Raw genomic sequence first — 13,028 nt, forward strand, 5'->3', positions numbered from 1 at the left:
ACCGCAGGCATCACTGGGTTGGGGGAGCGAGGGGTTGGGGTGTTGACACAGAGGGTCTTTTCAAGTTTGAGGACAATATGGCATGGCCTCCAGAGCCATGTGGCGTGATGAAGCAAGCGCCTTCGCCTGGAAACCTTCACACCGGGTTCCTCCCAGCCTGAAGACTTCAGACGTCAGCGCAGCACAACTTTCACAGGCATTAGCGCTCATCCGTCCCTAACAATCGGTCACGCCATCTGTCTCTGTCCTCCCTGGTGTCTCTGCATAGCACGTGTCTGCAGAGCACACACAGAGGTTCAAAGTGAGTCTGGTTCCTCTGCAGGCGGATGAAGAGCGTTTACACTGAGGTCCGGTCTGTCTGTCTGTCTGTTGGCCTGTCTCTCTGTCTGTCTGTCTGTCTGTCTGTTGGCCTGTAAGTCTCTCTGTCTGTCTGTGTGCCGAGGCCATGAAGCCTACAGGGCAGACTGCACGTCTCTCTCTCTCTCTCTCTCTCTTTGCACAGGTGCAGCGCAATCTGTTATTGTTATGGTGACTGATAGTGTGTGTAACAATGGGCATAATGGTGATAAGGTCTAATAATGCAAGAATGTGTTAATGACAATAATGGGGTGCCAGGAATAGCAGCTTCCGAATATAGAGCAGGAGGGCGGCCATTACACACACACACACACACACACACACACACACACACACACACAACAGAAAGCTCCTTTGTTTGTGTGTGTGTGTGTGTGTGTGTGTGTGTGTGTGTGACACTGAGAGGCGACAAGCGTGCGAATAAAGCAACTTCTCTTTTTGAATTGTTGATTCTTGCACGTCCTCATATTTGTGCCGTGTACCGGTTATGATCTTATGTCATACAGCGTGCACACACTCACACACACACACACACACGCACACACACACGCACAAACACACACACACACACACACACACACACACACACACACACACACACACACACACACACACACACACACACACACTAACAATATGCTCCATCCTGTCTCTGTTTACAGGGACTTTGTGTGAGTGTGTGTGTGTGTGTGTGTGTGTGTGTGTGTGTGTGTGTGTGTGTGTGTGTGTGTGTGTGTGTGCCGATTGGTTTGATTCATTGTCAGCAGGCTAAACTGATTTTCATGGCCGAGCACTGAACCCCTGACATGCTTGTGTTGCCTCATGTTCGGAGCAGCATGAACATGAATGGATTCAGAGAAGTTACGAAAACAATTTCTCAATTCTGGAAGATTTGAAAAAAAAAAATGTTTTCACATTTTTCTCTTTCAAAACTAAAAGAGCAATCACATGGTAAAGAATCTGTCATATTCATTACATGATTTGGTCTGAATCCAGATAGGAGTGTGTAATGAAGTTGTCTTGTTCATATCTGTATACTGAGCTGTGATGTTCTCATTTTCAGTTTATAAACATTATAAATCTGATCAGTAAAGAGGGAAAGAGGCATCGATCAGCAGGGGAAGCATGTGTCGTTTTCTGTTGTGCTTTCATGGTCCAGCCCGCTCCCTCCAGGGGGTCCCTGAGGGCCCAAGGACTCCCATGACTGCAGCAAACTTTTATAGACAGAACAAGTCTGCCTACAAGTCATCTCTGCACCTCCTTAAGTATTAAAGTAGTGAAGTGTGTCTCCATGATGGGACCCTGGGGAAGGATCACTGAGGTATTGTGATTATGACGTCACTGTCATCGTGTTCTGCAGGTATAAAAACCAAACAAACGTCGAGCGGCTCGTTCCTTTGCACAGAGGGAAGGATGCTCGGGCGCGCGCTGTGATTGGCTGCGCGCGCGCATCTTGTTGGCTCGTGGCTATAAAACTCGCGCAGCGTCGCTCCGCGCGCCAGAGCGCAGCTGGAGCGGAGAGCTGGCGCACTGAGCGGACAGCCTGACGCACGGAGCGGACACGCCGCCACATCACCGCCGGGACTCGACTGGAGCTTCTCGCGTGGTGAAACGATTAGGGGGAGCTGGAATAAACTTTGACCGACACTTTGGCCTTGGCACCACACAGGTAAGAGCGGCCTGAAGCGACACTTTGTACACAAGTAAACAAGTAAACAACAAGTAACCGCAACATACTGCGCCTGATTACTGACGCAAGAAATAACTCAACTTTAATGATAGATCTCTCTGTCTCTCTCTCTCTCTCTGTCTCTGTCTCTCTGTCTCTCTCCCCCCCCCCCCCCCCCCCCCCCCCCCCCCCCCCTCTCTTCATCTCTGCTTATATGCTTATCCATAAATCTGTTGATCTATGGATTTGTTGTAGGTTTTATAGCGCTGTTATTTGTAACTTTACTCGTTTCTTGCTGATATATCAGCAAGAAACACAATGAGAATCTCAGTAGAGTTTTCAGTAGAGTTAGTACAGTAGATTTCATGTGCATTATAACTCTAAACATCCCATTTTACGAGTGATTATATTTCATGAGGCGCTTGTGTTGTTTTAGAGACTCTTACCGTCAGTGTTTACATTTGCTCATTTAGATTCAACGTGGAGCTGCTTTGTTGGAGCTCATGTCACTGTGCGCACACACACACACACACACACACACACACACACACACACACACACAGTTTTATGTGAGCTCTGCCTGGATCTATTGTGCTATAAAACAGTTTTTATGTGGTGCTTCCATGGTGTGGACATCTGCATGGCCAGAAAACGCGATTTGACACGCTGGAAATCATTTATATTGAGTCTAGAAACTGGATGGAGCTGAAACGGGAATATTCTTGATTCTTGTGCTCCCCATTTATGACCATTTCCTGTCTTAAAAGGAATCCCGACCCCGGTGTGCTGCAGGTGTGCGGGCGGGTTCCCTGGCTCTGCTCTTGTTATGGCTGAGAGGCTCGGCTGTCCTCCCCCGCCGGGACGCTGGGAGGACAAAATACACCAACCGCCACTCAAACATACAAACTGTGATTAGGACCATTCCCACAGAGTCCAGTCAACAAATATGGTTCCACAATCTGAGCCAAAGAAAAGGAACATTAGGAGCTTTGACAAAGGAGGGATCTGCTTCAGTGTCAGATTGTGTCACACTTCACAGCGTGTGTGCATTTGTGTTGTAACTGAGCCCTGAGTCTTCGCCCCTGATGCTGACTGGAGCTTCTGGCGACTTGCAAAATGACGATTTGCGTCTGCCCTCCTCACCCCCTCACCCCCCCCCCCTCCCCCTCCTCACCCTCCTCCTTCCTCCAGGTCATGAATCCTGCTCCCTCTGACTCGTCTTCTCTTTCGTCCTTCTCTGACTTTCCCTGCCCGTTGCTTCCTCTTCCTCCCATTGTTCCTCTAAAACAGTAAATCAAACACTTCTTCATGTCCATCTTTGCCCTTTTTTTAACCCTTTTTTTCCATTTTTTTCCATCATATGTCCGTCTTCCCACGCTCTCTCTTATCTCTTATCGCCATTTCAACACACATGTGAATACACACACACACACACACACCCATCAGACTCGGCTGCTCGCCTCCTCCTCCTCTCAGATTTCTGCAGCAGAGACAGCGAAGGCCACAAAGTTGAATCTAATTAACAAAGTGAATCAGCCCAGTTAAGTCCAACTTCAAAGCAGATTTTTTGGTAAATTACGACCTCGATGTGACGTCTATGCCCTAACGTGGTGACCGAGGTGGAAAGAAAGACTCCATTCAGCATGACGAAGAGGAGATTTTAGAAAGATGTCCAAACTTTTTCCACACTGATTCTTTGCAATGTACGTGTCCGTCCATGTGATTGTATGTTTCTGTGTGTCACAAACTAGACAAAAGGTCTTTGTGCTGTCAGGACAAATGGATGGCCTGTGTGTGTGTGTGTCTGTCTGTGTGTGTGAATGGGAGAGGGAGAGATGGAAAGAAAGAGAGATAAGTGGTTTTTCAAGTGTAAGTGCACGTGTTTGCGGATTTAACCTAAGCGTTTCTTGACAGAGCTTCCACTCTCCCAAACAGCAGCATGTCTGTACAAGAGATGGAGAGATTGTGTGTGTCTGTTTGTGTGTGTGTGTGAGAGACAGATTGTACACCACGATTGTGTATCTTTGCACATATTTGCCACCGCTCTCAATCAGCCCATTTATTCCCTGAAGATGCTCCGGGGCGTTCTTGGGGTCCACATGATCTTTGCGAGGCCCATGTCCAATCCAGGGTCCTCAACCAGACAAAGTATCTCTGTCCACCACATGCACGTGCACACACACACACACACACACACACACACACACACACTCGACCCTGATCTCCGACTTCATTGATCCACTCTGCGTTCCCTTCTGCGATACTCGATATCCCAAACCTGATGGATTCTCTCATCAACCTGTGTGTGTGTGTGTGTGTGTGTGTGTGTGTGCGCGTGCGCGTGTGCGTGTGCGTGCGGGCGCTACATCTAATCTATGCTAGGCTCAAACCTAAAGCACGAGTGGTTCAATATGCAGATAAGAAGAAGTGTTTGGGTTGCCAGGTTTGTGTGATGGCTTACCTTGGAATGTGACATATTATTGATCTATAGATCTGATCAGCTAGTGAACGTGAACATACACTGACATTTTCCTTCTGCCTCCTTTGCAGGACGCTCATAAGAAGTCTGCACTCAAACCCCAGCAGCCCCTGGGCCGAGAACGCGACTCTGTGCGTGTGTGCGTGTGTGAGACGATGTGTGTGAGGATGAGGCTCGTCGGGCTGCTGTGCGTCCTGTTGATCGGAGTTGTCGGAGCCTCTCGGGTCGTCCGCGACGCCCCGGATGAGGCCGGAGCTGCCGAGGCGCCCAAGAGCAATGTCTCCCTGGACTCGCCCCCCCTTCAGCCCGCCCGGCCTCGCTTTCCTCCCATGTGCATCAACCCGACAGAGATCAAGCACGCCTTTAAGTACGTCAACACCATCGTGTCCTGCCTCATCTTCGTGGTGGGAATCATCGGCAACTCCGCCCTGCTGAGGATCATTTACAAGAACAAGTGCATGAGGAACGGACCCAACATCCTGATCGGCAGCCTGGCGCTGGGAGACCTGCTGTACATCCTCATCGCCATCCCCATCAACGTGTTCAAGGTAGCCGCCAACACGCTGAGGCTCCATACCAACCAGCCTGTTGGAATGCAGCCATGTTAGCTGTTCGGCACACTCACACACACAGGAGGGGAGGGGTGGGGTTAAGAGTTTGTGTCTGAGCGCGTGTTCCTGTAATTTCCAGGCGATTGATCGGGATTAATGGGACACACTCTCAGACTTGACGGACAGATTTGGACGATGCACACGGAGGCCTTTTGGCTGAATCCTCTGTTTTTCAATAATCAGTCTCCATTTTCCCGTGTTGACGTTATTTGATCAATTGATTAGGAATCCAGTGACTCAGAATCTGGTTCAGAATTTAAAATATTTTTAAATGTATTGATAGAGAGATCACAGCAGTCTGGACTCGTCTCTATCTAACATCACATTGCCTCCCTCAGTATTGATTAGCTGCTCAAGCCAAAGCCTTTACGGTGACATGAGATGTTTCCTACACACTCCTCTTTCTATGTGCACAGCTAACAGAACTTTGATGAAGAAGAAGAATGATGTCACAGCTCAGATGTTACATACAAAAACATAAACAGCGACAATATCAATTTCCAAAGTGGAATACCCCAACTTCAAATAGTGTAATCGCAAACATGTGGCATCAGGTTTCCTCCTATAAGGGATGGAGCCAGTAGTCATGGATACGTCTCAGGGGCTTTTCATCAATCAAAGGTATTATATATGAAACATTTAAATGCACGGAATGGACATTTCAGTGGTTCCATTCAGGGCGCAGCAGTACAGTCTGAGACGTTTCCTCAAATTTAAGAAAAGAGGGTTTGAGGAAAAAAAGGACTCAAAGAATCAAAACCACAATAAAGAATTCCTGCTTTGAGATAATAAATGATAGAGAAGTATTGGAAGTATAGAATATACTGGAGGAAGAAAAGGAGGTGTAAGTTCTGTATGGACTGAGACACATGTTCAGCATGTGTACAAGTCGCCACTCATGTGTCATCTTTGCATTGGTTTGAGTGTTTATGGAAGGAAATTGCTGGTCAAAACATTCCATCTCAAGGTGGAAGCAGTGTTTGGTTTCCTAGACGGCTGAGTTCATTCAAATTCCTCCCTCTGCTGTAGTCTGGCTCGGGATGTGACCCAAATGAAGACTCAGGGCATATGTTCATATGTTCTATGTTCTATATAAGTTCCGGTGGTTTGTTTCTCCTGACCTTTCCGTCCGATGAGCAGAGCGTGCGATGCAACTTTGCTTTTGTTGAAGTATTGGAATGATGTACAGGTGTGAAAACAGGCTGTTCATTTAACTAGTTAGATTTGTTGCTCGTCTTCAGGTTTGTGTCTAAACAGATTTGACTGGTGTTTACATGTGTGTGTATACTGTACATACACATGTTAAAAGTTACACACATTTTCATTCACATTGTGGTCCACTGACTTTTTTTCTTATTCCTGTATTTACTGCGCTCGCTGTCACACCTGCGGATGGCGAAACTACTCAAAGTAATAACCTCATAAAACACACAGGGCGAGACTCGTGAGCTCTGAGGAAAATGTTGGTCTGGTCCCTTTGGGAGCGATGCGTCAGGGAACCAGAGTCTCCAGTTACAGGTTCCCAAACGTAAAGACAAGAATAATACCAAACTTGTTTTATTTTCCAAATCTGAAGGGATTCATGTTGGCTGGGTGCAGCTGGAATCCGTCAGGATCAGTCAGAATGTGTGCCTTTATAGTCTTCATATTTATGGTTAGATTATCAACACAATTTACTACTTTAAAATGTTCCAATATGAACAGAATAAATGATTGCGACAGAGGAATCAAAGAGTACATGAGGGGTTTCATATCAGAATTTATGTGCAATCTGTTAATGTCCTGATGTTGGACTGATTTTACCCCGGAGAGGATCAAGCTGCACTCTTGGCTCTGGCTGCCATGGTAACAGAACTGTCTACAATAAAGTCAGCTGGATTTTCTGTTTATCTGTTTAATGTCTTCCTTCTTGCTTCATCTCTTAGCTCATAGCGGAGGACTGGCCGTTCGGCGTTTACATTTGTAAGTTGATGCCCTTCATCCAGAAAGCTTCAGTGGGCATCACTGTCCTCAGCCTGTGTGCCCTCAGTGTTGACCGGTTAGTACAGTTCTCCGCCACGTGCATCATTCATGCCAGCTTCATCCCTACAAAGCATATATAACCCCTCTGTGTGTGTGTGTGTGTGTGTGTGTGCTCCTGCAGCTACCACGCGGTGACGTCGTGGAGCAGGGTGAAGGGCATAGGGATCCCTGTGTGGAAAGCTGTGCAGGTGACCCTGATCTGGTTGGTTGCCGTGTTGCTGGCAGTCCCCGAGGCGCTGGCGTTCGACATGCTGGAGATGCCCTACAGAGGCAACAAGCTGCGAGTGTGTCTGCTGCATCCACACCAGAGCTCCAGCTTCATGATGGTATGAGCCCAGTTTGGTGTCAGATCATTGACCTGAATGTCCAGACATGAGGACAACAGGTTTAAGTTGAGCACAATGATGTATAAGGTGTAGAGAAGGAATGATGAAATGTGCACATATGAGGACGCCGGGTCTCAGGAAGACAGAAACCAAAGTTTATGGAAAGGAAACTATTAAATATTAGAAATTAAAAAAACGTGGATAGATATTGACTGAGGAATTGGCATAAAACTTCCAAATCTCAAAAACAATGAAATCAAACGAAACTAAACACAACTTTTATATCAGAAAAGAAATTGCCAAATCTGCTCCAAACGGAACACTTCACTTCAAAGAGCTCCGTTACTACAATAGAATCAACATGTGGTGTCCGGGATGATTGCCTTTTCTGGTTCAAGTTCTGCCAATAACTGATTAGCGCTTGGCAGCTAATCCACAGCATACACATAATTTATTTTTAAGAGCTCAAACGTGTCATCTCAGTGTGTTTTCCCCTAAGATGCACAGCAGTCAGTCCTCATATTTGACGCTGCGATGCACGGAAAGCTCCACTCCCACAGGTTCCCTGCTGATATGTGGCTCTGCAGATCTAAACCAGAAGGGCCTGGACGCTTTCTGGATGCAATGTAAACAGCCACGCTTTGATTCAGATGGATAATTCCTCCTTGCTTTATTCTCCCTTGCGCTCGGTAACTCGCAGCATGAAAGTACCAACAGAAATAACATGGCTCCCACATCAAAACAGCTCTTAAATAAATGTATGTGTCGCCATCTTGAGTGATCTGACCCCTGGTGACCTCCCTGAAGCCCGACTGACGAGGGAGTAGCGTGCAGAACCATCAAACAACTTATAATCAGCCTATAGCGACAACAACTAAGTGACAACAACACAGAGCCCTGAAGCGACAGCAGAGAAATGTCACTTATGGGATGTTGAAGGTAAACAATAATACTGAGGATTGATTTGTTTACTGATGAGGATGAGACGGAGGCAGTAGGAATGCTGCGTGTGCGTCGTGGGGCTTTGCGTTGATTCAAAACCCTCAGGGCTCCATTCTTGGGTTACAGACTCAGGCCGGGTTCAAAGGGTCAAGGTTCAGAGGCTCCGATCTGCTCTGTAGAAGAAGCTCGGGGCTCCATGTTCCTCTGTGATATTCCTCTGCGATCCCTTTGCGTTTTTAAATAGGTGTAAATCTTGTAAATGGATCTTTTGCAGTTCTATCGAGATGTGAAGGACTGGTGGCTGTTTGGCTTCTACTTCTGCTTCCCGCTGGCCTGCACAGGAATCTTCTACACGCTCATGTCCTGCGAGATGCTCAGTCGCAAGAAATGCATGCGGATTGCACTCAATGACCACATGAAGCAGGTACACCCACGTCCAAATGACTTTATCAGTCATAACTGTGTGTGTGTGTGTTTTTTGAGAGACCCTGGCACTCAGCAGCTTCTATTCTCGTCTTTGTGTACGCAGCGGAGGGAAGTAGCCAAGACTGTGTTTTGCCTCGTGTTGATTTTCGCTCTTTGCTGGCTGCCGCTTCATCTCAGCCGTATTCTTAAGAAAACAATCTACGACCAGAATGACCCCAACCGCTGTGAACTCCTCAGGTATGCACGCAAAGACGGTGGCTTTACGCACATGAGAGCAAAAATTCATCACCTCTACGTCGGAAACTTCCAGGAGAACTCATTGTTCTGTTGGTCTTTGACTTTCTGTAATCTTGACTGTAAACTTTGTCTCGACAGCTTCCTTTTGGTGATGGACTACATTGGTATCAACATGGCCTCCTTAAACTCCTGTATTAACCCGATTGCCCTCTACTTTGTCAGCCAGAAGTTTAAGAACTGCTTCCAGGTAAGATGGCGCCCAGAACAATCAGATCCCTCTGTCAGCAGAAGGCCGTCCCAGCTGAGCTCATGTCTTCTTGTCTCCCAGTCTTGCCTGTGCTGCTGGTGCTACAGGACGTCTCCCCTGGACGAGCGAGGCTCCGGAGGACACTGGAAAGGAAACGGACTGGACCGCTCCAGCTCCCGCTCCAGCCAGAAATACACCAGCTCCTCATAAACACACGCACACCTGCACACACTACACAACCACCTCCTCTAAAACGCTGTGTTATGGAGAAACAGCAGGTCGCCGCTAGCAGACTGGCAGACAGAGGAAGAAGAATGTGCAGTGTGCAGAATGTGAACTCCCCAAAGACTGAGGAGTCTCCAGTGAATGGAGAACTGGACTGGCTGAACCTTTTCAGGCTGTAATTTCAAATGTAAAAACAACAAAGTATGAGACCAAAGCTACATTTATGTGTTTACCAATGTCGTACTCAAACGCTGAAGCTTGAGTAGGGGACGGTGTGTTTAGAGGCTGAGCTGCATGTAAAGAGAGCCACAGCTGCAAACACAAACACCTGTAAATATATGTATAGAGGTATGTACAAGCAGATTGTAAACCGATGATTATATGTAGGCTTCATGCTGTAAACTAATGTGTGTCCTCATGGCGTCTGTCCTCGAGTATGAAACAAACAGATGAAGAGGAGACAAAGTCTGTCGTCCTCATATACTCAGACACCTGGAGCCCCTAGTGGACAGGTCGCATTCTTCCTGACGCTCCGTTCCACTTAACAAATACACAAGCGCTGCAATTCTCAAGAACATCTAACATGCTTTTGGTGGAGGAAGCCTTTAGTCTTCTTCTCCCTCGGACTCAGACGCTAAAGCTGTTGTAAACCAGTTGTAAACAGTCATCTGGAGTGTTTAGCCTGGACGTAGCAAAGAGAGCTAACCTAGGGTTCAAGTAACCAGCTGTGTATGACCTAACTGCACGGGTGATTAGTTTTCCATCCACCATGTCACTCTTTGTTCCAGCCCACGGCGAATGCAAGAAGTTTGTGTTGTAAACAGCGTGAACATAACCAACTGAGGCACATTGTGGTCTCACACTGTGTGTCATCAACTGACTCGTGCCCAAACCAATGTAGGGATCGCTAACAGCCCGCCCGCCCGCAACCCTGCACAGAATGAGCCGGGGCAGAAACAGCATGGATCGCTTTGAACAGTTCTGGTTTTGGTGCTGTGACACGGCGAGTCAGAAACGATGCTGCCTGGAGTCGCTTTGTTACAGAGATAATTATCCAGCTTCAGTTGTGGCCGCTTAACCACAGACAACAGAAAAGCAAACTGTCAGACTCATAGTTTGCATCTCTTTTAGGTTCCATCTGTTTCAGTCGTGAGCTTCACTTGTAGAGACTCGGGCTTTGTTTACATCTGATTATTGCTAATCAGAGTGTGGCATTACTCTCTCTTTACTCGCTGTTAGCCATTACTTAGTTTATTATGCTGCGAGTGTGAGGCTTTGAGACTGTGAGGTGTATCCATGCCTGTGACACCGCAGTACTCCACATATATCAGACACACTGTATGTTACTGGGATGAGTGTTATTCTGAATATGAGCGTAATCACAGTTCTGCTTTACTCCCGTTGTGATTGGACGGTGACGGTGCATGTAAACCGAGCTGTAGTTGTTTCTCTGTGGTGCATGTGCTTCAAGATGTGCACTGATTACAAAAGTGGTCAAACTAGTGACTGGAACTACAGCATGTTTGATGTGGCCTGAGTGTTTCCATGGCTTTAGTATGGATAAGAGCAATGATAGCTACGGCCTGCTGAAGCTTTGATAGCTTTCGGGGAAAAAAGGTGGGAAATGTGACCCTGAGGTATTTTTTCCAGGAAGCCTCAAAGGTAGAAGGGTTTATTAAAACGAGCGTGAACACCATTAGTACCTGATTACGTGGGTCAGGCGAAGGCACGTTGAGGAACATGGGCCCCAGTGCATGTCCGTAAATCATGGCTGCTTTAAGTCATGAGGGGGGCCGCGCGTAGAGGTGTGTGTGTGTGTGTGTGTGTGTGTGTGTGTGTGTGTGTGTGTCGCAGCTGTATGTTATCATAAGGATTCACGAAGCAGCCGAGCTTTCTGAAAGTAACAGAACCTGCATGTTTTAAAGATGATGTAATTGTTTTAGAAAGGATTAGATATCTCTGACGGCATGATGACCACACAAAATATTCACTTATATATTGCTGTTCATGTTATGAAATGTAGTCCAGGATGTGAAAGCTATGATAACTTATTTAATCTATTTAACCCACATTCTGTGTTTATATGGGGCAGAGGCAGAAACCATCTATACTCTATGGTGATGCTGGAGTTTAACAGTCTGTTGTTATTGGTTACCATAAGCATTTAAGGGTCATTTACGTACCTGTGTCAGATCTCATGATGCTCACTCAGCTCACACACTGAAGACCAAACACTTTGATCCTCCTCTTCTCTTCATTCTTCCTCTGGTTGGGTGTGGATAACATTTTTGGCAGAACTGTGATAATGGAAGAAACCTGACAGCAAGCTGGATCACACTTCTTCTTTAAACACTGTTGGACACGAGAGCACACACACTGATGTACAAGCACAAGTGAAATCCTTTTTTATCCGCTGCCTCTTCTGCTGTTTTTCTTTTTCCACTCAATAAGTTCCTCATCCGTCTAAAGGCAAACTTACTACGGCGCCGCATGTCGACGTTGATAATCCCCAGACATCATTTTATGGAGTTTGAAAAGGATTTGACAAGTCTGTCCTTTGCCACTCTGTGAGGACTCCTAGCAGCGGATCATGTGTAACTCATTATCCCATCATAACTCATTAACTTCACTGTCTTTCCAGCTAAATCTAAAAGTACAATCTAACTGAATGCCTGTCTGGTGAGGATCCACCGAGCCAAACATGTCACAGTGTTATGACAAAGTGCTTTCACGTTAAACATAAATGTGAATATGGACCGATGCGGTTTCAATGTTTATACTGTACTTCTTGACATTTCTTGACAGTATGCGGTAATAAATATTATTTTATAGCATTTGCTTGTTTCTGGAGTTGCTCACTTGGGATTAGGGGCCAGATTAGGGTTTGTTGTTACTGATAGGTTTGTATCCACCGAGGTCACGTCGGTTGAGAGAGTGAGAGTAAAAGCAGATCCACATCCAGGAACATTGATTTGTTTACTGTTTCTTCAAAAGTAGTACGCCAGCGGTAATGGAATAGATCAGGTATGTGTATCCCATGATGGACGATCAATTGGTCACTTGGGGTCCACAGATGGATAAGGATCTGGATTCAGTGAACTAAAATGTTTACTTGGAAACGGAGCACATTAATGGAATTGCTGCACAGTGACAAATTGGGCTACAAACATGCAACACACACGAATGTGAAGCTGAGACGATGCTGCTTCAGAAGCATGCGATGGTTGTGTTTGTTACTCTCCTGTTCAGCCTTGGTTGCTCCCATGATTGACCTTCCAGCTCCACGTTTACTCCAAATGTTACGTTTTCCCTATCAAATGTTTGGCTTTTAGTTTATTGTTTCCCAGGGAGCACGATTACATCAGAGTGCAGCTGTGGTTTAGGAGGCTCCTGGGAGAAACACAACACAAACACTGTTTAAGCTGCTGGTCACAGGTTCTACATGTTTGTATGTGTGAGGCTCCGCGTTTTGCAGACCAGAGGCTGA

General features: G+C 46.5%; 1 protein-coding gene across 2 annotated transcripts; it reads left to right on the forward strand.

The window, feature by feature from the left end:
• The first annotated feature begins 1,843 nt into the window (after nucleotides 1–1,843).
• On the forward strand, nucleotides 1,844–12,375 carry LOC142992897 (endothelin receptor type B-like). Of its 2 annotated transcripts, XR_012961083.1 has the most exons (9): nucleotides 1,844–2,026; nucleotides 4,577–5,053; nucleotides 7,042–7,154; nucleotides 7,260–7,464; nucleotides 8,681–8,830; nucleotides 8,936–9,069; nucleotides 9,208–9,316; nucleotides 9,398–9,768; nucleotides 9,844–12,375. XR_012961083.1 is itself a non-coding variant. In XM_076143443.1 (8 exons), the coding sequence occupies exons 2-8, from the start codon at nucleotides 4,661–4,663 to the stop codon at nucleotides 9,524–9,526; spliced, it is 1,233 nt and encodes a 410-aa protein (XP_075999558.1). In that variant the 5' UTR covers nucleotides 1,844–2,026; nucleotides 4,577–4,660; the 3' UTR covers nucleotides 9,527–12,375. The 2 variants fall into 2 exon arrangements, 1 of the variants encoding a protein (XP_075999558.1); XM_076143443.1 differs by having other exon boundaries at nucleotides 9,398–12,375.
• The last annotated feature ends 653 nt before the right edge of the window (nucleotides 12,376–13,028 follow it).

Source organism: Genypterus blacodes, unplaced genomic scaffold (assembly GCF_046128005.1).
Source record: "Genypterus blacodes isolate CSIRO-AG114 ecotype Tasmania unplaced genomic scaffold, CSIRO-AGI_Gbla_v1 ptg000024l_1, whole genome shotgun sequence".
Classification (NCBI taxonomy): Eukaryota; Metazoa; Chordata; class Actinopteri; order Ophidiiformes; family Ophidiidae; genus Genypterus; species Genypterus blacodes.

What these genes read in the sequence shown, in the direction of transcription:
- LOC142992897 (XM_076143443.1), top strand. Translation starts at nt 4,661, where the DNA reads ATGTGTGTGAGGATGAGGCTCGTCGGGCTGCTGTGCGTCCTGTTGATC. An exon ending in AGAGCTCCAGCTTCATGATG is followed by an intron (nt 7,465 to 8,680) that starts GTATGAGCCCAG and finishes GATCTTTTGCAG; the next exon opens with TTCTATCGAGATGTGAAGGA. An exon ending in AGTTTAAGAACTGCTTCCAG is followed by an intron (nt 9,317 to 9,397) that starts GTAAGATGGCGC and finishes CTTGTCTCCCAG; the next exon opens with TCTTGCCTGTGCTGCTGGTG.